The sequence below is a fragment of the Camellia sinensis genome, chromosome 2, assembly GCF_055761805.1.
Source record: "Camellia sinensis isolate YWXY chromosome 2, ASM5576180v1, whole genome shotgun sequence".
Lineage (NCBI taxonomy): Eukaryota > Viridiplantae > Streptophyta > Magnoliopsida > Ericales > Theaceae > Camellia > Camellia sinensis.
Window position 1 is genome coordinate 66,783,806 of NC_138962.1, and position 25,377 is coordinate 66,809,182.

At 30.4% G+C, this 25,377-nt stretch overlaps 1 protein-coding gene across 2 annotated transcripts; it reads left to right on the top strand.

Moving 5' to 3' along the window:
- Positions 1 to 16,484: 16,484 nt before the first annotated feature.
- Positions 16,485 to 25,047, top strand: PHYA (phytochrome A). Of its 2 annotated transcripts, none has more exons than XM_028195360.2 (5): positions 16,485 to 16,963; positions 18,385 to 20,451; positions 21,033 to 21,852; positions 22,743 to 23,033; positions 24,641 to 25,047. In XM_028195360.2, the coding sequence occupies exons 2-5, from the start codon at positions 18,396 to 18,398 to the stop codon at positions 24,849 to 24,851; spliced, it is 3,378 nt and encodes a 1,125-aa protein (XP_028051161.1). In that variant the 5' UTR covers positions 16,485 to 16,963; positions 18,385 to 18,395; the 3' UTR covers positions 24,852 to 25,047. The 2 variants fall into 2 exon arrangements, with proteins under 2 accessions (XP_028051161.1, XP_028051162.1); XM_028195361.2 differs by having other exon boundaries at positions 16,504 to 16,963; positions 21,036 to 21,852.
- Positions 25,048 to 25,377: the final 330 nt, after the last annotated feature.

Consider the following 25,377-nt stretch of genomic DNA (forward strand, 5'->3'; position numbering starts at 1 on the left):
CAGACAAGGTTTCAGGTTCATGAACGAGGAGAGCGAAGACGATTCATGATTAGGTTAATTAGGAAGGGTTTTTAGTTATTTTGAAGAGTTTTTTGCTCTCTTATCTAAACATTCCTAAGCATATTAACCGAAATAATTATGAGAAAGAATGTATGACTGAGGACAGACAGGTTAATTGCTCAGAGAGGGATTACCAATGTTGCTTTTATGGTTAAAATGAAAAATGCTGGAACGGTGAGTGAAGTCGCCAGCTCCAGTACCCGACTCTTCTTCTTCTTCTTCAATTTTTTGTTTGTTTGTTTGTTTGTTTGTTTAAATGGAATCAAATATGCACTTTCACATGAAATTGCATGACCATGTAAAGGCTCTTTGAAAGCATCCATCCCAAGGTGAAAAGAGAGTATTTGAAACCAACAGGTCACTATTTGAAAGCAGAGAGTATTTTTATTGAATATTCCTATTATTCTGTAAATTCTAGGAGGCACACAACTAGTTGTATTATTTGCTTTGATTGGATTAGCATCTGTTTCAGAACCAACCTCCTGCTCATTTTGTGAAAACATAGAATAATATCGTAATTGCAGGCATGGGATCTTCTGTAACCCCACACCGTGGTACACTCGTAGCCACATGATTTGATTTTTTGATAAATTTTTAATTTAATGAGAAATCAAATCTTGTAGTCACGAGTGATGAGGGAAGAATGAACACATTTTTTTGGGGGACATACAATCTCTAATTGCATATATCTCATATAATTAAAGAAATTTTGATATAAGTTCTCAGGTTAACAATTAGGAACTTTCAAGTTTAAATCCTTACTTCGCTTGATATGTGAGGTTAAAGGATTGTTACACGTATTTAGTTGGGGTCAAGCGGTTCCTCATTATCAAAAAAAGAAAACGTATTTAGTTGGGGTCAAGCGGTTCCTCATTATCAAAAAAAGAAAAAAGAAAAAAAGGAACAATTACAAAAATAAAAAATAAAAATCCTAAGGTTTTAGTGTAGTAAAAAAATAAACTCTGTGCTTTTAATTTTATTAATTTAAACTCTAATTTTTTGATTTATTTTCAATCAAACCGTTTGTCTATTGTCATTAAGTAAAATTGATAAAAAATAAATATTTTAATCATTAAACTTAATATAGATATATATAAAATATTTAAAATATCATTTTTATTGAGTTTTATGACTAAAATACCTTCTTCTCTTTTTCAATTTTAGCTAATGGAAATAGAAAAATAGTTTAGATTGAAAATAAATCAAAAGTTTAGAATTTAAATTGATAAAATTAAAATTTAAGATTTATTTTGTTAGAAAGTTTAAAACTTGTGATTTTTTTTTTTTTTTTGGGGGGGGGGCTAATTTTCTTTAAAAAAAGAAGATGTGGAACACGCGACAAAGTAGTTCTAACCCGAGGTTGAACTGATGACAACGGGTAAAAATATAATTTTGTCAGACAAGCTTGGAAATAAAACCCTTATTGTGATTTAAGAGTAATGTTAGAGGTTTTAAATATTTTATTAAATATTTTATTAAATATCTTACATAGCTGTGAGATCTACACTATATAGGTTTCAAATGGATCTCATACCCATATGAGACATTTGATAACTAACATTGCTCATGATTTAAACTAGACTTTGGACAAATTGTTGCTCTAAATGCCCATTAGTATTAGTTATTAGTATTAGTTATTAATTAAGTTGGTAAATTTACTACTTCTTCTTCCCTTTTTTTTTTTTTTTTGTTCATTTATATCTAATAGATACTTTAACATTGTTATTAGTTATGTTAGTAGTTCCCATTGTTGTTAATACTAGGCCAAGTTTGGCAACCTTAAAAAAATTTAAAAAATTAAAAAATTATCTAATAAGTTAAAAAGTTATTAATATTTATTAAAAAAAAATATATTAAAAAAATAATATATAAATATTAATATAAATCAAAAGTTGGGCCAAATGATAGTGACGTGATGCTGTCAGTCGCTGACAGGGGAAAAAAAAATTTGTAGTAGAATATTAACTATTAGATGGTCAAGTTGGGTTTGTGGAAGCCGACCACCGGGTCCTGTTTTGATAATCTGAACTGTTCAATATATAGAATTCGTCTAGTACAATATGCCTAAAAAATCACTTCTATAGGATATCACTAACTACATAATCAAATCAGTTTTTGTATAAAAATAGATAGTGTTATTTAGGACAGTTAACATAAAAAAAACTAACACAATCAGATAGCTATTGATATCCAATCAATGTGATTTTTTACAAACATTTTGTACTCGACGAGTTCTACACATTGAACGGTTCCGATTAGAAAAACAGGACCCGTGGTGGGCCCCCACAGGCCAAGCAACACCATCCAATCAAAGACCACAAATTAGACAATATTTCCTCATCTACTCACCCAGCCGGTCCACTGCCAATCTGTACCATCTCTTTATCCTATCTTCTCCTACACACTTATTAATATAATTTTTTAATACACATTTTTTTATAAAAAGTCAAAAAGTAAACCCAAACATCCATATTTTTTTTTTCAACTTTTTAGTCCAAAAAGATAAAAAGTACACTTATTTAAGACACCCCGAATAATATATAGTAGGAAGGGTTTGGCGAACTTGGGGAGGTTGAGGGAAAAGTGAGGAGTAAGAGCATTTTTAAGGAATTCTTTAAATGAGATTTACTAGTTATTATAGTTAACATTATCATATTTTAGTTATTTCAATGAGCTAACTATTACAATAGTTATGTTAATAAAAAATTTTAAGACTAGCTACATTTAAAGAGTCTTAGTGGACTGTTTAAATAGTTTGTGTGTATCAATAGGTAAAATAAAGAGGTGGTGTTTGGCAAGTGGGTTGGGGCTAAAATAGCCACAAAAGACAAAACAGGCTATTTTAGCCACAACAAACAAAACATCACATCCAACCCATAATCATTACACTCTTCTCTCACAAAAAAAAGCCAAAAAGTCAAAAAGCCAAAAAGCCCTTCCCAAACCAAGCTTTTTAGCCCAGGCTAAAATAGCCAAAAAAGCCAAAAAGCCAAAAAGCCAACCCACTTCCCAAACGGAGGCAGAGTAGCGTTAAAGTATATAGATATAAAAAAAAAAAAAAATAGGTAAAATAAAAAATTACTATTTTTATAATTTAACTAGTAAAAAATGAAAAATATGATTGAAATTGTTCTAAGTAGATAATTGGGCAAATTTCATTTTTATTCTTATACTTTCACACGATTTTCAATGACACCTCCAGACTTCAAATAATTTCAATTTTACTTTCAAAGTTTTTGAAATTGTATCAATTTTGCTCCTGGCGTCAAATTTGAAACGGAAAAAATTTTAAAAAAATTGTATTTTTGGCCCCAAATTTAAATGATAAATGCAAACCTACCATCTCCTACCCAAACCCATAATCTCTTCTCTCTATATCTCTACAACTCCATTGGCCATCACTGGTGGCGACGGCGGCTACTCCTTCTCCCTCCACTGCTGCAATGTTTATGGTTTGAAGGTGAGAGTTGTCAAAGTCCATTAGATCTCTTAATTAGTAACCACAGAGTGAATTCGAATCACAAATTAACTTTCCAAATAACTAATGAGTCAGACACAAAACACAGACAAATACAAAAGAGAGATATAGAGAGAAATACACAAGTAAGACAGGGTTGTAATGTTTACTTTAAATGTTTAAGCTAATGAGCAAACTCAAAAAGCATATCTTTAGCTTCCCACAGTCAATAGAGAAGGAATGGTGTTGCTATTGCTGTTGGTGTTGTTCTTATTGGATCCTTCTCTCTTCCCAGTTGAAAAAGGCTTACTCAAAGCGCTAATTGGACTCACAAATGTCCATCCCCAACTCTTACTCCTCCTATGAGAAAGATACCTTACCGCCATCGGTGTTTTCGCCACTACTGCCACCATTGCCGTCACCATTGCCGCCACCTTGCCACTCATATGATTGTTATTTTCAACTGAAGATGAAATCCAATGAGAAGATGAAGAAGTGATCATGAACCAACTAAAAATCCCATATCATTTGACTTTTTATTTCATACAATCCTGTCCACCACCACGACGATGGAGATGGGTGACCGTAGGCTTGCCTTTCCTCTGATACTTAACTCACCTTATAATACAATCCCCAAGCCTAGTTGAGATTCGCTCAAAAAAACTCATGTTTCTACACCCAACAGGTCTAGATCTGGAAGCATTTCGATCAAATGCAGCTTGATATGGGCTCTTATTCTCCTCCATTACCACAAACTCCTCTCTTTTCTTCGCCGATCTATACGAGCAAGATCCATTTGAAGAAGCCTCTACTTTGAAGACAATGCGTAACAATTCTCTTTACAAGCATATGAAGAACTCTATCTGCAATCCACAATATATACTCATTCTCGTGCTATTGAAATGTGTTTTGTATTCAAAAGATGGTGATGATCTTGCTGTGAAAATGGAAGAGAGATGTGGAATTGAGGGTGGTGAAACTGGGTCTAGGTGGTCTGATGAGGGTATGAATGAGGGTCAGACAGCTTCCATCTTTAGTCCATAAATGCTTTAGTGGTAGAGAGAGGAGGAGGGTTAGTCACCGCCATCGGCGGTGATGGCCGGCAGAATTGTAGAGGTGCAGAAAGAGGAGAGAGTGTATTTGGGTAGGAAATGGTGGGCTTGCGTCTATTATTTGAAATTTGAGGTTGAAATGTAATTTTTTAAACTTTTTCTATTTTAAATTTGACGGCAGAGACAAAATCGATACAATTTCAAAAATGTTAAGAATAAAATTAAAATTATTCAAAATTTAAAGACGTCATTAAAAATCGTGTGAAAGTATAAAAATACAAATCAAATTTGCTCTAGATAATTCTACGACATGACAATTTGGCAGAAGGGGGGGATCGCAAATAAGGGACCACAATACTTTATGCGTTATTTTAGAAAGATGATTATAATTAACTTTTTAGTTAAAAATTGATTATAATTAGCTTTTTGTGAAAGAGGGAAGTAGGTTATAATTTGAGAAGTGGATTATAACCCACTTCCCAAAAGACCCCTATATACTCATTCGTCTTAAAATAATGGTTTTTTTTTAAAGAATTTAATTTTTTTTTGATAGTATAATTATTATATTTTAAAAAAATTAATTTTTCAAAATTATCCTTTGACAATACATTTTTTGAAAAATATCAATATCATAATTATACTTTTTATGTTGTTAATGAATTTAAAAAAAAAAGACAAAATAAGAAATTTATATTATTTTTGTACTTGATTTTTGAAAAGAGACCAATATTTTAGAATAATAAAAAATGGAATAAGGGACTAATATTTTGAAACGGATGGAGTATATATATATATATATATATATTAACATGTCATCCGTGTTATGTACGAGATTAAATAATAATTAATAAATTTATTTTAAAATTAATTAAAAATAATTTTAAAAAATAAATAAATAATATTAAGTAAGCTTTAATTTTTTTTTTTATAAAAAAAAGAGTGTTTGAAATTAGCCTTTTAAGTAATTTTTTAGATTTTTGAAAAGATAAAAAAGGTTAATGTATTTAGGTATGGGTTTTTTTTCATTGTATGGAAAAATGTAAATATTTTTGTTTGTTAGTTAAATTTTCCGTTTTATCCTTCTAAAGATGTAAATACTTATGCACTCACTCACAAGAATTGTTTAATTTTTTTAACCTAGTGTAAAAAATTTTAAACTTTTTTTTTTTTTTTTTGGTGGTACACGGGAAACACATTTTAAAACTCTTTAATTTCTTAACTTTTTAATAAAAAATGATACCATCGCAAATATGACATTAGTTACATAATTTTTACTTTATTGTTGCTACCAATGTTTTGTCCCAAGTATTATAAGCATATGAGCCTGTGCTATGCATGGGCTGTACAAATAATTAAAAATAATTTTAAAATTAAATAATAACCTAAAATTTATTGAAAAAGTATAGAAAAATAATTTAAAATTAATTAAATTTTGATAATTTTATTAGAATACATGTTGCATTAATTGTATATTTTAAATTCATAATAAAAAATAGATGTCATAATTTAATTGATAAAGTTGAAAAAAATAGAATAAATTAAAAACATTATATTTATGATGAAACGAAAATACATTTCGTTTTATAATTTTTTTAGTTTTAGTTTATTCTATGTTAATGTTTCTCATAAAATTCAAACTTATATTTTAGAAATAAAATATATATATATATATATATATTGATAAAATCGCTAAAATTAGTCAAAAGACTAATCAACTTACATAAAAATTAATTAATTAAAACTCTTAAATTTTATTTTTTTTTTAAATTTAAACTTTATTCAATTGAAATATGCATAATATTACATTATTAAATAGTAGCATAAAGTTCACTTTATATAAGTAAAATAACTCACATTTTCATTCTTTTCCTGATGTGAGATTGTATAAAATAAAAGTTGACAATTGTTTGGACGTGAAGTTTATTCGAATCAAGCAATTTCAACCGTTTAATTTTTAATTAGGTCAATTTTTAGTTTATTTTAAATTAAACAAATCTAACCAATATATTTTGATAAAACTGCTAAAATCACGGTTAAACCAGCAAATCAGTCAAATCAAAAATTGTTCAGCCTATCATTTAGGTCGAAAGATTAACCAACTTATACAAAAATTAATTAATTACAACTTTTAAATTTTATTTTATTTAAAATTTAAACTGTTTTGAACTGAAAGATGCACAATGCTACAATATTAAATGGGAGCATAAGGTTTATATAGTGAAACAACTCATTTTTTCCTTTTTTTTCCGATGTGGGATTGTAAAATAAAGCTTAACAATTGTTTGGACGGGAAGTTAATTTCTAATCAAGCAATCACAGTCGTTCAATTTTTAATCAAGTCATCGAATCAAACAAATCTAATCAATATATTTTGATAAAATCGTCAAAATCACTTTTAAACTAGTGAATCAGTCAAACCAAAAACAATTTAGCCTAATTGGCTAGATTAAAAAACCAACCAATTTATACAAAAATTAATTAATTAAAACTTTTAAAATTTAAATCATTTTGAACTAAAACATGTACAATACCACAATATTAAATTGGAGTATAAGATTCGCTTATATAAGTGAAACAACTCACTTTTTTTTCTTTTTTTTTTCCCGAAGTGGGATTGTAAAATAAAAGTTAACATTTGTTTAGGCGAAAAGTTTATTTATAATCAAGTAATCTAAGCGTTCAATTTTTAATTAGGTCAATGTTTAGTTTATTTTAAATCAAACAAATCTAATCAATATATATTGATAAAATATCTAAAATCATAGTTAAACCAGTGAATCATTCAAATAAAAAGTAATTCAGCTTAATCAGTTAAGTCAAAAGACCAATTACATAAGAATTAGTTAATTAAAACTTTTAAATTTTATTATTTTATTAAAATTTAAATTGTCTTGAATTGAAACATATACAATACTATAATATTAAACTAGTGGTCACCCGTGTGAGGCACAGGATTTTAGAAAATCAATAATTACTAAAAAAAAATTTGCTATTTGTTTATATTTCTTAATATTTTTATTTGGTTTGTGTATATAAATCTTACTTCACATCATTAAAAATATTTAATATTTCACATTATTGAAAATTTTAAAAAATTATCATACGTTAGTAAATCATCACATATATAATAGCTAATTTATCTAAGAATTACTTCAGACAATCAAAAGTAGAGTAACAAAGACATATTATAATTAATCAAAATGACTAATATATTAAATAAAGGTAACACTAATTTTGCTTAATCAATAATAGATATTACATTAATCATCTCATATAATATAATAAATTAAAATAAAATTAATTTTAATTTCCATTATATTTAGTTAGTGGTTTAAATTTTTTACATGCTATTTGTTTTTTTGTTATATTGATTCATTAAACACAAATAGGTTTGGAATGATTATAAAAAATTTTTAAAAAATGTTTGAAAATGCATTAAACTTGAATTGACAAACATAAAGAATATAAATATTTAAATTATTCCAAAAAAAAAATTAACATTTTAAATATGAGATATCTTCCATTTGCTCAAACTCTGAATCTAAATAAATAAATAAAAAATTTAAACGAAGAAGAAATTTGTGATTTAGCTTTCAAAGGAAATGAGTTACCAAAAATAAATTTAATCATGAATTATTTCAATAGGATAATCAATAATAAAAAATTAACTGATGAATACATTTAAAGTATAACCTATATCCAATAAATTTTGATGTGTTCTTCATTTTCAATCTAACACCTACACCAAAAAAAAAATTAAACACAAATAATCAATAAGTGAGAGAGTTACAAATTGATAATAGTAGTGCTTTTATAAATAAAAAAAGAATAAAATCTCAATTAAATGACACATTATTAACAAAAAAGAAAGAAATAAGGAAAAACATAGATTGTAACAATTTTTTTTTTTAAAAAAATAATAATATCCATTTATATGAACTCACTTTCTTACGAATGGAAAAACTCATGCAAGTACACATTTCAAATGTAAAGCAAATATTTAAGATTTTTAGGCGGGATCAGAAATGGCTCAATGTTGATTGTTTTCCCCCCAATTTTATGTGCATGGTTTCTTTTGCAGGAACTTGTTTTTATATTAAAAAGATTATGCTTAAACAAAAGATATATATGGGATTCTATCATGTTTAAAATTTGTATGGATAAGTAATTGATGATTTTAAAAGATAAAATATTAAGTTCGACTTGAAGATAAACTGCAAAAAGATTAAGTTGAAATATATAGAAATTCTATAACAAACTAACCAAAGATAAATATAGATCGTTAAAAAAATTATCATCTTTTTACGATATTTATATCTCAATCTTATTCTTTTTTTTTTAATTTAAATATTTTGTTATCTTTTATTTGAATTTTCATTAAATAGTTATATTTTTGTTTTTGTATATTTTTTCATCTATATTTCTTTATTATTCGTATATACATAATTACCTTTTTATTTTAAAAATCATTTGACTCGTAATATTTTTTTATTTAAATTTTTTTAATTGTTCATATATAAATAGTTAACTTTTTATTTTTATAATTAATTGACTTGTAATATTTTTTATTTGGTTATTTTTTTTATCTTTTATTTGACTCTTTATATTATTTTGTAGTTGAAATTTGAATAGTTGTCTTTTTATTTTATTTATTTTATATTTTTATCTCTACCACTTTGTTGTTCATATTTAAATATTTATCATTTTATTTAAATATATATATAATTCTTTTGGCTTTTGAGATTTAGATAATTGACAAATTATTAAAAATTAGGAAGAGTGGGAGGGGAGACTTGAGAAGTGACATGTAGGAGAGAGAATCAATAAGAATTTAGTATTAAGAGTTTGGAAAATTCTCATACTCCACTACATTTGTTTATATAGATAGTATAGATAGATAGATAGATAGATAGATAGTATAGATGAAAGCATAAGATTTACTTTATGTAAATGAAACAATTCACTTTTTCCTTCTTTTCTTAATGTGAGGTTGTAAAATAAAAATTAAATAAAAACTAGCAAATAGAGATTTTATTTATTGTTTAAAATTAAGAAAATTTGTATAAGATATTAAAAGACTTCTTATTGAAAGACCTCTTTTACACAGATGTTGTTCTATTTTTATATATAACACATTTTAGCTATATCATTAAAGTATTTATTTATTTTAAAATTAATAAATACTTAACACGTAAATTATATCTCACAGTTATCACTTCTTATCTATTAATACAATTTTAATACACAAATTTAAATATTCCCTTAAAATTATTTTAATATGACATATATGGAGGATCCTTTAGCAGTGATTGGTAGATACAAGAATCGTGAATTATTATTATTATTATTATTTATTTATGAGCAATGCTAAGTATCATGAAAAAACTTTCATGAAAATGATCATGAAAAAATTATGACCTTTGGATTACACTTAAAATAAAGTACTACACACTAATCAAGGTAATCCAAGGGCCATAAATTTTTCATGATCAGTTTCATGAAAGTTTTTTCATGATCCCTATCTTTACTCTTTATTTATTTGTTTGGCCATCACGATTGTCTAATTAGTGTCCACACATGCAAGCACATGTGATTGTGACTCTTGATTACATTTGAAAGTAGGAGTATAATAAATGAATAGCATTTCCATCAATTATTAAGCTCGTCTTAAAAATTAGGATAGGTACATGGATATGGATTTCGAATCTAGGTTATCTATTTGGATGGGCCCATTTTCAGAATGTTAAGATAATTTAAATTGTTTATTTGGCACGTAAAGTATTAGATTAATCAGATATCGATGATTACTTGATTATATTTGTTTTTAAAAAATTGGAAGGCAAATGTTAAATTAAGAAATTTTCTAATTTTTTAAAAATAAAAATGTGATCCGATTATATAATTATGGGACATTTATACACAAATCATAATTTATGAACTTATACTCCATTAAGTCTTAATTAAGATTTTTTGAACCTTCAAGTCCTATTAAATTTTTAATAGTCGGAATTACCTTTCAAATAGTAATTGTTCATCATTTATGATTATCTATAAAGGAATATGATGATTTAACATTTATTTTGATTTTCAAAACTTTAAAACATCAACTCTAAACTTGAAAAAAGTTTTAAAAAAATTATGTGAAAAAAAACTAATTTTTTTTTAAAAATTGAATTATTTTTTTGTGCAAAACTGAAAATTTTGTGTTTATAAAGGAACATAATGATTGAATATTGATGTGCAAAACTTAAATAAAAAAAACTGATAATATTCTCGGTTTTATTAGATAGTTGAATCAAACTAATAAGTAGATGCGCAAAAATGTTTAATCTTATGTTTTGTTTTGTTTTTTTTTTCTCAGTTAGTGAAACAATTATCTAGAACATTACTATACAAAATTAATAATATTCTTAGTTTTAAAAATTAGAAAAAACTGATAATATTATCAATTTTATCAAATATGACTTATTAATTTAAAAAATCTTAAATAGGACCTGAATTATCATAAAATTTGTAAATAGAATTTTTAGATAATTAACTCTATAATTATTAATATCCGACCAAATTAATTTTTTATATGAATAACTTATTTGGTGAATTTAACAAAGTGAACAATTTAGATGTATGCAGTGGACCTTATCGAAAAGGGAAATGAGGGCTCGTGTCCAAAGCACAACAAGAATTTCTATTCCTATAAATTTATATGAATTTTACCAATTCAACAATTTAGATCATTTTAATAAAGTATGAAGTGGACGCCCTCCAAAGAGGAAGCAGGGGCTATTATGCCAAAGAACATTGAGGTTATATTTGACATAAATTTTTTGAATTAAAAAAGATAAAATAAGTTAAAAAATAATAAAATAAAATATCACATTTAAATCATAGTTATTTTATTTTTTTCTTTTATAAAAGCTAAAAAAATTAAAAAAATTATCGCAAAATAAAATTTTTTAATCTCAAATTAAAATAATTAAAAAATTAAAAATACATAATAGTCTATTAGCATGTTTTGCTAAGTACAAGTGGGTTAAAAAATGTGTCGAGTTAAGAGTACCTGTATCGTTAAGTTGGTATGATCCTATTAGGTGGGGCCCAGCTGTTCCTTTGGAAAAAGTATAATAAGGAGATGAGCTCTGACAGAGTAATGATGAAGGATTAAGCTACATGGAGAGAATATCAAGGAAAATGACTCTATTAAACGGGAGAGAGGCTGAAGGAAGAGAGATGTTCTAAAAAAAACTTGCACTCCAGGAAAATAAAACTATTTTTTGAAAGAAATTAACTTACCCGTCGTAATGTTAATTCCGGCACCGTCGACTAGAATTTTTTTTCTGTTTCAGATAATATCTTAAGGATCTTTTAAGAACTTATTTAGGTTGAAGAAGTATTCCAAAATCACTCCTCACGATGAGCCATTAGAAAACAAATTTGAAGCATCTCCAACATGATTTTCCATCGACATAGAGCTGATAAAAAAAAAAATGACAATAAAATAATGTAGAGAAAAGAGAGTGAGGAAATTATGTGCCATGATTGCCATATAAAGAAGGGTTTGGTTATGGTGTGCAACTTACACCTTACACCTTATACCTTACACTTACACATTTTGTAAAAAATTAAACCTTACACTTACACCTTTTTTGAGGTTGCACACCATGTGCAACCCACTTACACCTTACACCTTACACTTACACCTTATACTTATACTTACACCTTACACTTACACTTTTTGTGTAAGTGGCACATGGTGTGCACTTGCACACTTAAGAAAACTCCTATAAAGAAAGAACAAATTTCCAACTTTAACGGATTTACAAGCTTGAGATTCCCTGTGTTTGGGTGAAGACTCCAATTTTTAACAATACTTTTCTCACGGAGTTCACACTTTACTTTTTTTTTTCTTTTTTTTTTTGTCGGGTAGAAAAAATTCACAGGCTTGCCTTCATTTGTTGCTTTTTAGTAAATGGGCTCATGGGAATGCCGTGCACCTGTTGGTTCATGCTAAATAAAAAATAAATAAATTGAAAAGACAAAATTATCCTCGTGAATTCATTTTTTTAGTTGGCCGAAGCAATTAAAAAGATATTCTTGAAATTTTCATTTTTTTTTATTACTGACTTACCCATAAAAGATAGTACAATTAATTTTTATTTTCAAATGTTTCATACCAATAAGAAATTGTCATATCCACAACTTTAATATACCATTTCGTAACCCTCTCTAGTTTATTACCAAATAAGGAGTTTGAAATTTATTTTTTCAACTCAAGTTATTTCATAAGGTCGTATTTTTAAAATATGATTTTAACGTTGAAAATACAACTTTAGATTTTTAGAAATAATTTTAAAATTGATGAGGTTTTGTAAATTCAATTGTAAATCAATTTGTACTTGGTGAAAAACTCAACATAATCCATCTTATGTAACCGGGGGATTATGGAAAAATACATAAAGGCGTGAAATATCATCTCCTTAATTTTCAATAATCATATAAATTAACAAACAAAAATAAAAATGTTATATGTCATTAGTTCTAAATTATCACTTTCTTATTATTTTATACAATTCTAAGTTGTTGAAGCTGATGTCAATGATGAGCAAACTAATATACCTCGATCGAATCAAAGTGCTGTGCTAACCTTGAACCTGCCATTAGTTTTAATATCATTACTTAGCCATTCTTGACCTTGATCAAGATGGGTTTACCTAATATATCAAGATTGAATCAAAGAGCTAAGTCAATCTTTAAGATGAGGACGTACGTTCTTATTAGATATAGTAATTGCTAGTTGTATTGACGTAGCTTGTGTGTCACTAGCCACGTGATGCCTTCGTACTATTGGGATAACGATATTTGACACGTCAAAGAACACATGGAGGATTGAGAGAAAAACAATCACAAAAATATTTGGAAAGAATCATAAGGGATTTTATAAAATAAAAAGAGAGAGAACTTCAGGGACAAATAAGAGAATTACATTTATTCGGTAACTTAGACGCATCAACAGATGAGAGCAGATATTGATTTGCTCTATCATTTACTAAGATATTCCTGATTTTTTTTTAAAATTAAATGAGTACTATATTGTAAATGGTGATAAAACACTAGAAATACATCATGCACTAAGGGAGGACATTCTCTCCTCTAAAAATCTTTCTAAGCCTCCGTTTGGCAAGAGCTAAACGAGAATTTTTTAGTTATTTTAGCAACAAAAGACAAAATAGACTATTTTAGCCACAAAAAACAAAATATCACATCCAACCCATAATCATTACATTCTTCTCTCACAAAAAAGCCAAAAAAGCAAAAAAGTCCTTCCTAAACCAAACTTTTTAGCCCAGGCTAAAATAGCCAAAAAGCCAACCCACTTCCCAAACAGAGGCTAAGTTCATTTATTTATGTAAAACTAAATTATAAAATCAAATACAATCTTAAATTTCACACTTCAAGAATTTAATTATGTAATCATCGAATATTTATTTCCTTTCACTTACAAATGCGAATAAATAATGATAACAAAATTTTAAGACAATCTTCAAAAATTCAAAACCTTGTAAAGGTAGTGTAAAAAGCTCATGGGAAATTGGATAAATTATATTTTGCGTTATTACACTTTGCACCAAACTTCACTTTGGTCCCTACATATAAAATCATGACAGTCAATCCCCTACATTTCTTGTTAAATTCCACTTTGGTCCTTGCACATGAAATCGTGACAGTTAATTCCCTGCACTTATGAAATCGTGACAATCAACTCCTTGAGATTTGACCAGAAGTGTAAGGACATTGACTATTACGATTCATGTATTGGGACTAAAGTGAGATTTGGTACAAAGTGTAAAGGTGTAAAGTGTAATTTATCCTGGAAAATTCTAATATACACTTTTTTAAAAAGAGTGTACCATATATATTTTTAATTGTGTTATTTTTTTCTTTAGTTATGACTAATTTTATTCTTTAATTATGATATTATTTTAGTTATGATTCATGAGTTATTTAAGTTATGTCTCATATTATGTTTAGTTATGATATTTTTTTTATTATAATTTAAAAAATTTAAATTATATTATTTTTTAATTATAAAATGCATATAACACTTTTTAGAAGGTGTGTACAGTGCACCATAATATTTCATCAATAATGATATATCTCTCTAAATCAAAGAGCTCTGATGAGCTCTGACGACATGGAAAGTCAAAAAAAAAAAATAAAAACACAAAATACAAATATCACTGTAACAGTAAGACCCACACTCCATTAGAACTATTCAGTGTGTTTGGTTTGAGTTTTTTGAATTAAATTTTTTGAAAATTGAATTTTTTGATTTTCGTATTTTTTTGTTTTTAGTGAATATTTTAAAAATTTTAAACATTTTTTTTACTTTTTTAGATGTACCTTACTTAGACGTATCTAAAAAGTAAAAAAATTGTGAAAAAATATTTTTAAAAATTAATAAATACATAAAAATATAAAAAATATACTAAACTATTGTAAATTTTTTTATATTTTTGGTATTTAATGAATTTTTAAAAGTTTTTTTTTCAATTTTTTTTACTTTTTAGGTATATTTATGTTAGGTATGTCTAAAAATTAAAAAAATTGCTCAAAATATTAAAAAAATTCAGTAAAAATAAAAAAACACAGAAAATAAGAAAGTAAAATTTTTTAAAAAATATTTTTAAAAGTGATAACTAAACATAGTGATTAGAATTCTTTTATTAGAGATCCAAAACATTTTTGATATTTCACCAAACTCAAAAGGAGCAATGTATGGGCAATGTGGGTCAGATGCCGGGTAATCGGGAATCTGCCACAACCAAGTGGGTTTGGGCCGTCATATGCCGACAGACAACAAGAGGGTCGTGTGAGTGAGGTCTGCACTGCACGTGAACTCCATAACTCTCTCTCTAACTCTCAATTCTTTACTCTCTATTTCGTTAACCAAATTTGAGTAATAAAAAGCTTGATGAACATTTCAATTTGGTAAAGAATTTAGGTTGCCTTCGGTAGAATTTTGTAATTATAATTTAAGAATATGGATTATATTTTGAGTTTGTGAGATTTAGAATTATGATTTGAGTGTAGAAAATTTATTTGGTAAAGAGTTTTGAAAATAGTTTTGAAAAGAGTTTTCATTTGAGTGAGAAATTATTGATGTGTCATTTGATATTTGATATAAAAATTTACAACTCATAACTAAACATACAACTCAAAATTATTTTAAAGCACATAAATAATTTTAAAAATTTCAAAAAATATTTTTTTTGATTATATAAAAATTAATATATAAATTGCAAAAAAAAAAAAAAAAAATCACTATTCCGATCAACCAACCGGATGACCGGTTAGGCAAAATTTTCAAAAAAAAAAAATTCTGAAAAGCGCGGTTGAGACATAGCTCTCTGCAGAGTTTTGAAACGTGATTCCAAAACTCCAATCAAACACCATACTTGAACCAAGGTGCAGAATCATGATCTGAGAACACAACCAAACACAACCTTAATTTTTTATTGAAAAATTTGCTCCCTTTTGTTTTGATGAAATTATTGAAACATATTTTTAACTCTGTTTTTATAAAATAAAATAAAATAAAATTGATGAACAATACTCACATGATGATGATACATATAGTAATATAGGGTCCGTTCGGGAAGGGTTTTTTCAGACTTTTTTGGTTATTTTAATCACAAAAGATAAAATAGACTATTTTAGTTAAAAAAACAAAACATCACATCTAATCCATAATCATTAGACTCTTCTCTCATAAAGAAAGTCAAAAAAACTAAAAAATCAAAAAATTCTTTTCAAACCAAACTTTTTAATCCAGACTAAAATAATTAAAAGTCAAAAAATTAATCAACTTTCCAAACGGAGGCATAATATAATACAAATGTATATAAACCTATAGGAACAGCTTTCATGATAAGAACTGATTATAGTCGGACCCACTTCTCAAAAACTATTCCAATCAATACTTGACCCACTTCTCAAAAACTATTCAAATCGATACTTGTGTCGATCAACTGTCTCCTTTGTCAATCTATGTATAGAAACTAACTAAACCCTTATGACTTCTACCCAGTCCTTTCTCTTTCTATTATTAGAAATTATTATACATATATATAGGGTGGTCTTGGAGAATGTTCTTTAATTTTAGTGGATTACACTTCTAAGAGCAGTGGGCAGGCAGTGGTGGGTGTGGGTGTGGTCCCTAGGCTGTGATCAAGATTTTGGGGGTAATGGAATTGAGCTTTTCCATGGTGGAAGAGATGGGTTTTTGTGACCCAACTTGGCTTCTTATTTTCGAGTTCTTCAAGCAATTCCTAACACTTGCACAAGATTTGATCTGATTGTCACTCTCTGTTTTTACCCTCTGTGAACTGAAACCAAGGTTAGATTTTCACTTTCTCAACTCTATACTCAGTGATAATCTTGTTCTTGTATAATATTAGCCTTTGGATTTTGTGGGTTGTGTTTCTTTTTTTCTGGGTTGATTCTAGTTTTGAGTTTTGATCTCATAGTCACTCTGTTTTGGCCTCTGTGAGCTGAAAACAAGGTTAGATTTTCACTTTCTCATGTCTTTGTTCAGTGATAATATTGTTCTTGTCTAGTGTTAGCCTTTAGATTTTGAGGGTTGTGTTTCTTTTTTACTGGGTTAATTCTAGTTTTGAGTTTTATCTCATAGTCACTCTCTTTGGGCCTCTGTAAGCTGAAAACAAGGTTAGATTTTCACTTTCTCACGTCTATGCTCATTGAGAATATTGTTTATTTGTAATATTAGCCTTCAGATTTTGTGGGTTCTGTTTCTTTTTTGGCGTTAATTCAAGTTTTGGGTTTGATTTTGTATGAACATATGTGAAATAGTTGTATTTTAGGATCTAATTATCTGAAAAATTTATTCATTTAAGGTCGTGTCTGTGTGTGTACTTTCTGATGATCTGAGCAAGTATTGATCCATATATTAGTGTATAAAGTTTGCTAATTTGAAATCAAGTAAGTTTGAATCAGAGCAACTAGAGCTTTGCTTATATAATTCTTGCTTGAAGAGCATAACTTTGGTCTCTAATACAGTCAAAGAGGAAGAAGATGAATCACATTTTTATTGGGTTGATCATCTGAGTTTTCTGGTCTTGATAGAGCCTGTATGGAAATGTGATGTTTTAAGCAACATATGAAGCATATTCACATAAAATTCCAGTTTTGTTAGAGCATCTACAATCTTTCACTAATTCTTTTATCAAAATTTCAAATTCAAATTTGATGAATAAAGAGCTAAAAATGAGCTCCAATCATTTCATTAAACTTGTATTGAACCTAGTGAGACAAAATTTTCACCAAACCAAGGTTGGACCAAATCCTTTACCAAATTTCCAACAGTGATATTGTTACCCAAATTTGATGAAATTTTAAAAGGAGTAAGGATTGGAGATGATTTTCTTTCATAAAATGGTTAAAACAGGTTTGTAGGGTAAGTTTAGAATTTTTCAAAACAGATTTGATGAAAAAAATGAGTAAGGATTGGATTGTTCTTTACTAGATCAAGCTTTTTAACTAAATTTTCACTCAAATTTGATAAATTAAAAAAAAAAAAAAGTTAGAAAAAGAAGAAGTAAGGATTGGAGATGCTCTTATGAAGATCATGATGATGATGATGATAAAGATAGCCAGCAAAATTGTTATTCTAGATTTTTGCAGAATAAATTTGAAAAGTCTATTTATTGGTTCTCTGTTATAATTTTCTGTTCTGCCAATCATTGTGATTTGTTGTGTAGTACTGCCTTATTAACATATGAGGCTCTTTATATTTTTCAGTTTGGGTGAATATGTCTTCTTCAAGACCTAGCCAGTCTTCAGGCAGTTCAGGGCGATCAAAACACAGCGCTAGAATTATAGCTCAGACTACCGTAGATGCAAAGATTCACGCAGATTTTGAGGAGTCGGGTAGTTCTTTTGACTACTCAACCTCAGTACGTTTCACCAGCGCTGTTGGTGAAGATCAACAACCTAGGTCTGACAAAGTAACAACCGCTTACCTCCATCACATCCAAAAAGGCAAGCTGATCCAACCATTTGGGTGCTTGTTAGCCCTTGATGAGAAAACTTTCAAAGTCATTGCCTACAGTGAGAATGCTCCTGAAATGCTGACAATGGTTAGCCACGCGGTTCCAAGTGTTGGAGACCACCCAGCTCTTGGCATTGGAACTGATGTGAGAACCATCTTCACTAACCCTAGTGCAGCTGCATTGCAAAAGGCGCTGGGTTTTGGAGAAGTTTCACTTCTGAATCCCATTTTAGTCCACTGCAAAACTTCTGGGAAGCCTTTTTATGCGATTGTCCATAGGGTAACAGGTAGTTTGATTATTGACTTTGAACCAGTGAAGCCGTATGAGGTCCCGATGACTGCTGCTGGGGCCCTCCAGTCCTACAAGCTCGCGGCTAAAGCAATTACACAGTTGCAGTCTTTGCCAAGTGGCAGCATGGAAAGGCTATGTGATACTATGGTTCAAGAGGTTTTTGAACTCACTGGTTATGACAGAGTGATGGCTTATAAATTTCATGATGATGATCATGGGGAGGTTGTGTCTGAGAAAACAAAGCTGGGGCTTGAGCCTTATCTGGGATTACATTATCCAGCAACAGATATCCCTCAAGCTTCTCGCTTTTTGTTCATGAAGAATAAGGTCCGTATGATCTGCGATTGTCGCGCGAGACATGTAAAGGTGCTTCAAGATGAGAAGCTTCCCTTTGAACTAACCTTGTGCGGTTCAACCCTCAGAGCGCCACACAGTTGCCATTTACAGTATATGGAGAACATGAACTCCATTGCTTCTATGGTGATGGCAGTTGTGGTCAATGAAGGAGAGGAAGAGGGAGAGGGCTCTGATCAAGCTCAGCCACAAAAGAGAAAGAGGCTTTGGGGTTTAGTGGTGTGTCATAATACAACTCCAAGGTTCGTTCCCTTCCCTCTTCGATATGCTTGCGAATTTCTTGCTCAAGTGTTTGCTATTCATGTCAACAAGGAGTTAGAATTGGAAAATCAGATTCTTGAGAAGAATATCCTGCGTACTCAGACACTATTGTGTGATATGCTGATGCGCGATGCACCCTTAGGTATTGTTTCGCAGAGCCCAAATGTAATGGACCTTGTGAAATGTGATGGGGCTGCCTTGTTGTACAAAAACAAGATATACAAACTCGGAGTAACTCCGACTGATTTCCAGCTGCGTGACATAGTCTCATGGCTCTCAGAGTACCATATGGATTCCACGGGATTGAGTACAGATAGCTTGTATGATGCTGGATACCCGGCGGCTCTTGCTCTTGGTGATGTCGTATGTGGGATGGCAGCTGTAAGGATAACTTCCAATGACACGCTTTTCTGGTTTAGGTCTCACACCGCTGCTGAAATTCGATGGGGCGGTGCAAAACATGAACCAGATGAGAAGGATGATGCTAGAAAGATGCACCCAAGATCGTCGTTTAAAGCTTTTCTTGTAGTGGTTAAAACGAGAAGTTTGCCTTGGAAGGACTACGAGATGGATGCAATTCACTCCTTGCAGCTGATCTTGAGGAATGCTTATAAAGATAGTGAAGTGATGGATTCAAACACAAATGCCATCCAGACAAAGCTCCACGACATAAAAATTGAAGGGATGCAGGAACTGGAAGCAGTGACTAGTGAGATGGTCCGTCTGATTGAAACAGCTACGGTTCCAATCTTGGCTGTTGATGTAGATGGGCTGGTTAATGGATGGAATATGAAAATTGCTGAGTTAACTGGTCTTTCTGTTGATAAAGCAATTGGGAGGAATTTGCTCTCACTTGTGGAAGATTCTTCAACTGATATTGTGAAGAAGATGTTGTCCTCGGCATTGCAAGGTATGTTCTTCTTGAATTGTTAATTCAAGTTGTCTGTGGGTTAACCTTTTGCATTAGTCATATTATATGCATTGAAGATCTGAGTGAGTATAGTCTGAACTTCCATGTAAATTCATCATGTTGGAAAAGAAGAATGACAAAGCTTAAAATTACACTACCAGCTAAGAAGCACAAACATGACACTCACTGACATACCGACATGGAAATTTTCACAAAATATGTCAAATATTTGAATATTTAAGTAAAGATAATAATTTTTTAAGTCTCGAGGAAAATATGTATAAATTTGTAATTTTTTTTTTTTTGGTTTTATCATTGGATTCCAAGTTATTTTATTCAAACTTTTAATATGTTTCATGTGTGTCTAAATGTTAGAAAGTGTCCAATGAGTGTCGTGTCAAGTCGGTGTCGGACACAACATGTTATTTTCTTAGAAGTGTCTGTGCTTCTTAGATAACCAGCTAATTAAAACTAAGGTTCAAAATTTTTCATGTATTGGCTAGGCTTCAAAGAAAGGATATACAATTTATATATGTATTTATGTACACAGATTTAATTTTCTTCTTATATCCTCTTCTTAGCAGGCAAAGAGGAGCAAAATATCCAATTTGAGATCAAAACACATGGGTCTAGGAGTGACTCGGGTCCCATCAGCTTAGTTGTGAATGCTTGCGCAAGCAGGGACCTTCGTGAGAATGTTGTGGGGGTCTGTTTTGTGGCACAAGATATTACTGACCAGAAAACAGTTATGGATAAGTTCACCAGAATCGAAGGTGATTATAAGGCTATTGTACAGAACCCAAACCCCTTAATCCCTCCAATATTTGGCACGGATGAATTTGGTTGGTGTTGTGAGTGGAACCCAGCTATGGCAAAGATATCCGGGTGGGAAAGAGAAGAGATTATTAATAAAATGCTCTTGGGTGAGGTTTTCGGTACCCACATGGCGTGTTGTCGTCTCAAGAATCAGGAAGCTTTCATAAACCTCGGTGTTGTACTAAATAATGCCATGGCTGGCCACGAATCAGAAAAGATTTCTTTTGGTTTCTTTGCACGAAGTGGGAAGTATGTAGAGTGTCTCCTGTGTGTGAGCAAGAAATTGGATAGTGACGGTTCGGTCACTGGGATCTTTTGCTTCTTGCAGCTAGCAAGTCAAGAGTTGCAACAAGCGCTTCATATTCAGCGGTTAACCGAGCAAACTGCGTTGAAGAGATTAAAAGCATTAGCTTATATTAGAAGGCAGATCAGGACTTCCCTTGCTGGGATTATATTTTCTCGGAAGATGATGGAAGGAACAGATTTGAGTGAAGAACATAAACGGCTTCTTAATACTAGTGCCCAATGCCAGAGTCAGATGAATAAAGTTCTTGATGACACTGATCTTGATTGCATCATTGATGGGTATGATATTCTCTATATTCAGTCATTATCCTTTTCATTTGTTTTAAACAATTTTATTTTTATGCATTCCCGATATAATTAACTTGATTTGGAAGCATAGCAGCTATTTGCTTGAGCCATTATCCTCAATCGCATTAGGTTATAGTAATTCTTAGCTCCCATGTTTAATTTGTTTTAAACAAGTTTATTTTGTGCTTTGCCGACATAAATTTGATTGGAAGCACAGCAGCTCTTTGCTCTAGACTTGATCCTCAATTAGATGTAGCTTTATATGGGCTTCCACGTAGGGAACCAGACAACAACCAGCTTAATTTCTTGCGGAGGTTAATAGATTAAATATGGATCCAAAATTCAAAGCATGTGTCATGACTTTAAGGAGCTATAATCGTTTTTCTTCCATGTTTGGTTAAGCTGGGGACTAAATTAGGTGTACTTTTTTAATATTTACGAGTAGATCCTTTAATGGAAGAATGAGAACTTCTATATTTTTCCCCTTTATTCCACTTGTGTATGATATGATGCATATAGTTGTATGTACCTAACCAACGTATCATCTCTCTCATGTGATGGACAATTGAGATTTAGTATTTGAGTCCTACGGATGAGATGTTTTTGATCAAGCTGTTTCTGCTGATTATCCTATCACTTATGTGGAACAAGTGAGCTTACACATCATCTTGCTGGTTTTAAACTATGCTTGAGAAAGAAAAAAAAAAAACTAGGAGTGGTGTACGATCCAAATTAAGTATCATTTGGTATCTATGCATGCATAAAATGAGAGAGAGAGAAGATAAAGAAGATCAAGAAGTGGAACAATTCTGTTGATTTTCTGACATTTTTTTTGCTCTGATCTTTTCTAACCGTAGCTTTTCTGTCCCAACTATTGACAGGTATTTGGATCTTGAAATGGTTGAGTTTACGCTGAATGAAGTATTGGTTGCTGCCATTAGTCAAATAATGATGAAAAGCAACGGAAAGGGTATTCGGATAGTTAATGATTTGGCGGAAGAGATCATGTCCGAAACCTTGTATGGAGATAGTATGAGGCTTCAACAAGTCCTAGCTGATTTCTTGTCAATATCAGTGAATTTTATGCCAAATGGTGGCCAGCTTGGTGTTACTGCAAGTTTGACCAAAGATCGTTTAGGAGAATCTGTTCAGCTCGTGCATTTGGAATTCAGGTATGTTAACAATCTGAAGTTGAAGTTTTTAAGAAAATGTTAAATTTCAAATCATAGGACCAAAAGTACAGGCAAATTGAGGTGAAAGAGGTCAATAGAATGTTGATGTCTTTCAGTTAGTTAATATTAATTACAAAGGTCGAAATGTACTTCAAGCATGGGCTTTCATAACACTATATAGATTGATAGAATGTGTTTCAAACCATGGAAAAGTGTGTATGCTACTCGAACTGAAAGGTTCTGCTGTCTGCAGTTGTGTGCTGTTTTGCACAATTGTATTAGATTGATATTTCAACATGCTATGCGGAGAAAAGGTAGTTGCGTAATTTTTTTTCCTTTAGAAATGAAATATCTAAATAACCTCGAGTTATTAATTTGTGATTATGTTTCAATTTAAAACTGTGAATATCAATCCCAATAAAAAAATCAATGATAAATCGGTATAGCGATTTAATGTGGAAAAAATCACAATTGGAACATCTCCAATTGTGATAAAAAATTACGGGTCAAAGTCACAAAATAATCCACTAAGAAGACATAAATGAATTACATATGAGTACCCTCAATTACCTAACGAATTCACGCCCAAACTAAACCTAACCTGATGTGCCTCTTCCAACTTCGTTTTCACCATGGAATTGCTTTGCCCAATGTTGAATCCAAAACGCTGATGTCGAATCCACAATGATGAGCCACTTTAGAATCCACCAAAGTTTTAAGCCCAAGTTTTCCGGAATCCACCGAAGAACACCTCTCTCTTTATGTGAATAAACAAACAAAACTACCCTTGATATTTGACACTCTGTTATTCGTTGATCAATCAATTATCTTCTATACATCAAGGAAACTCGTATAAAAACACTCTCCAATATAGAAAACTTTGTATTTTTCTCCTCTTTGAAAATCTGGACGGGTTAAATTTTAAAAACAACGAATGGTGCACTTTATAGAAATAGGGCCGTGAAGATCGCTAAAGCGCACATTTCACCGCTCGAGCAGTGTAAGTAAAGGCGGTGCAAAATATATAGGCCAACCGCTCGAGCGCAATATCCACTGCTTGAGCAGCAAAACACATTTTCCAAAAGTTCTGAATGTAGGTTGAAATACTGGAAGTTCCACTTCACCACTTGACCGCATAAATGACTGCTTGAACGGTCAAACCATAGTCAGCGATGTGGCAAACAAGGAATGCTCAAAATATGGAATGTCAGCACAAACTTCTCTACACAAGTACAATTCGGGTTAGATTCGCATCTAAACACTCACACCTTCACTGAAACAAAAGAGTGAACAGAATCACAATTAAAAGGAATTTTGTTAAACGGGATTGCCAATTACAAAAACCTACCAAGAAATGCAAGAGTAAACTTGGGGCTCTTATAAATTCAATCCAAATGGTTCATACTAACCGTTTCCTTGTTCCTTGGGCAAGGGCCTGGCTGATTTTCCTGGAACAAAAATTGTAGACCTACAATAAGAAATTCACACAAAACAAAAGAAGAAAAACAAGGAATAATAATTAATAATTGAACAAATAAATTGATGAAATTGGTATTTTGGGATTGCTTGTATGGATTGATTTTTTAAATCTAAATTCTTGAATTCAGGATAACTCATGCGGGAGGTGGCGTGCCGGAAGGGTTGTTAAGCCAAATGTTTGGAGGTGACATGGACACGTCTGAGGAGGGCATTAGCCTTCTCGTCAGTAGAAAATTGGTGAAGCTCATGAATGGAGACGTGCAGTATCTGAGGGAAGCTGGGAAGTCAACTTTTATCATATCTGTTGAGCTCGCTGCAGGCAGTAAGCCTCGGGGGTGAATGATTTTGGGAACATGACTCTCAATCTTTTATGTAGTACTGTGTTTTGCATCTCTCTTCTTCTTGACTTCATCATTTGTGTTTTCTGTTTTAACTTGTAAATATGTAATTTTATCCATCTTTGATAGGCTTGGCCGGGACGAATTTCAGATTCACATTTTATGTTATGAAACAATTTCATTCGATTTCCACATTACATTCTTCTTGTTTGAGCAGCTAATCGTTTGCGGATTTATGGTTCGAGCCACTAATTGGAGTGTCCATTTGAAGTTCTGGTGAAAACCAACATAATTGGTTGGTTGTTTTTTGAGTTTTTGAAAATTGTTTTGGCACTAATGCGAAAATTATGGGTATTCTAAAACTGTTTGATATTAAAAAAATGATGAGTTATGCTAAAAAAATAAAATAAAAAATGATGAGTATCTATTAACTTTTTCTTCTTTTATTTTAAAAGAATGAACATAAATTTGTGTTTTTGTTTTCTTGATTTGGTTTTGATTTTTAATTTTTTTTTTGTATGTTTGAA

Coding starts and splice junctions, on each gene's coding strand:
- PHYA (XM_028195360.2), top strand. CDS start 18,396: ATGTCTTCTTCAAGACCTAGCCAGTCTTCAGGCAGTTCAGGGCGATCA. Junction 20,452..21,032: donor GTTGTCCTCGGCATTGCAAG/GTATGTTCTTCT, acceptor TCCTCTTCTTAG/CAGGCAAAGAGGAGCAAAAT. Junction 23,034..24,640: donor CTCGTGCATTTGGAATTCAG/GTATGTTAACAA, acceptor TCTTGAATTCAG/GATAACTCATGCGGGAGGTG.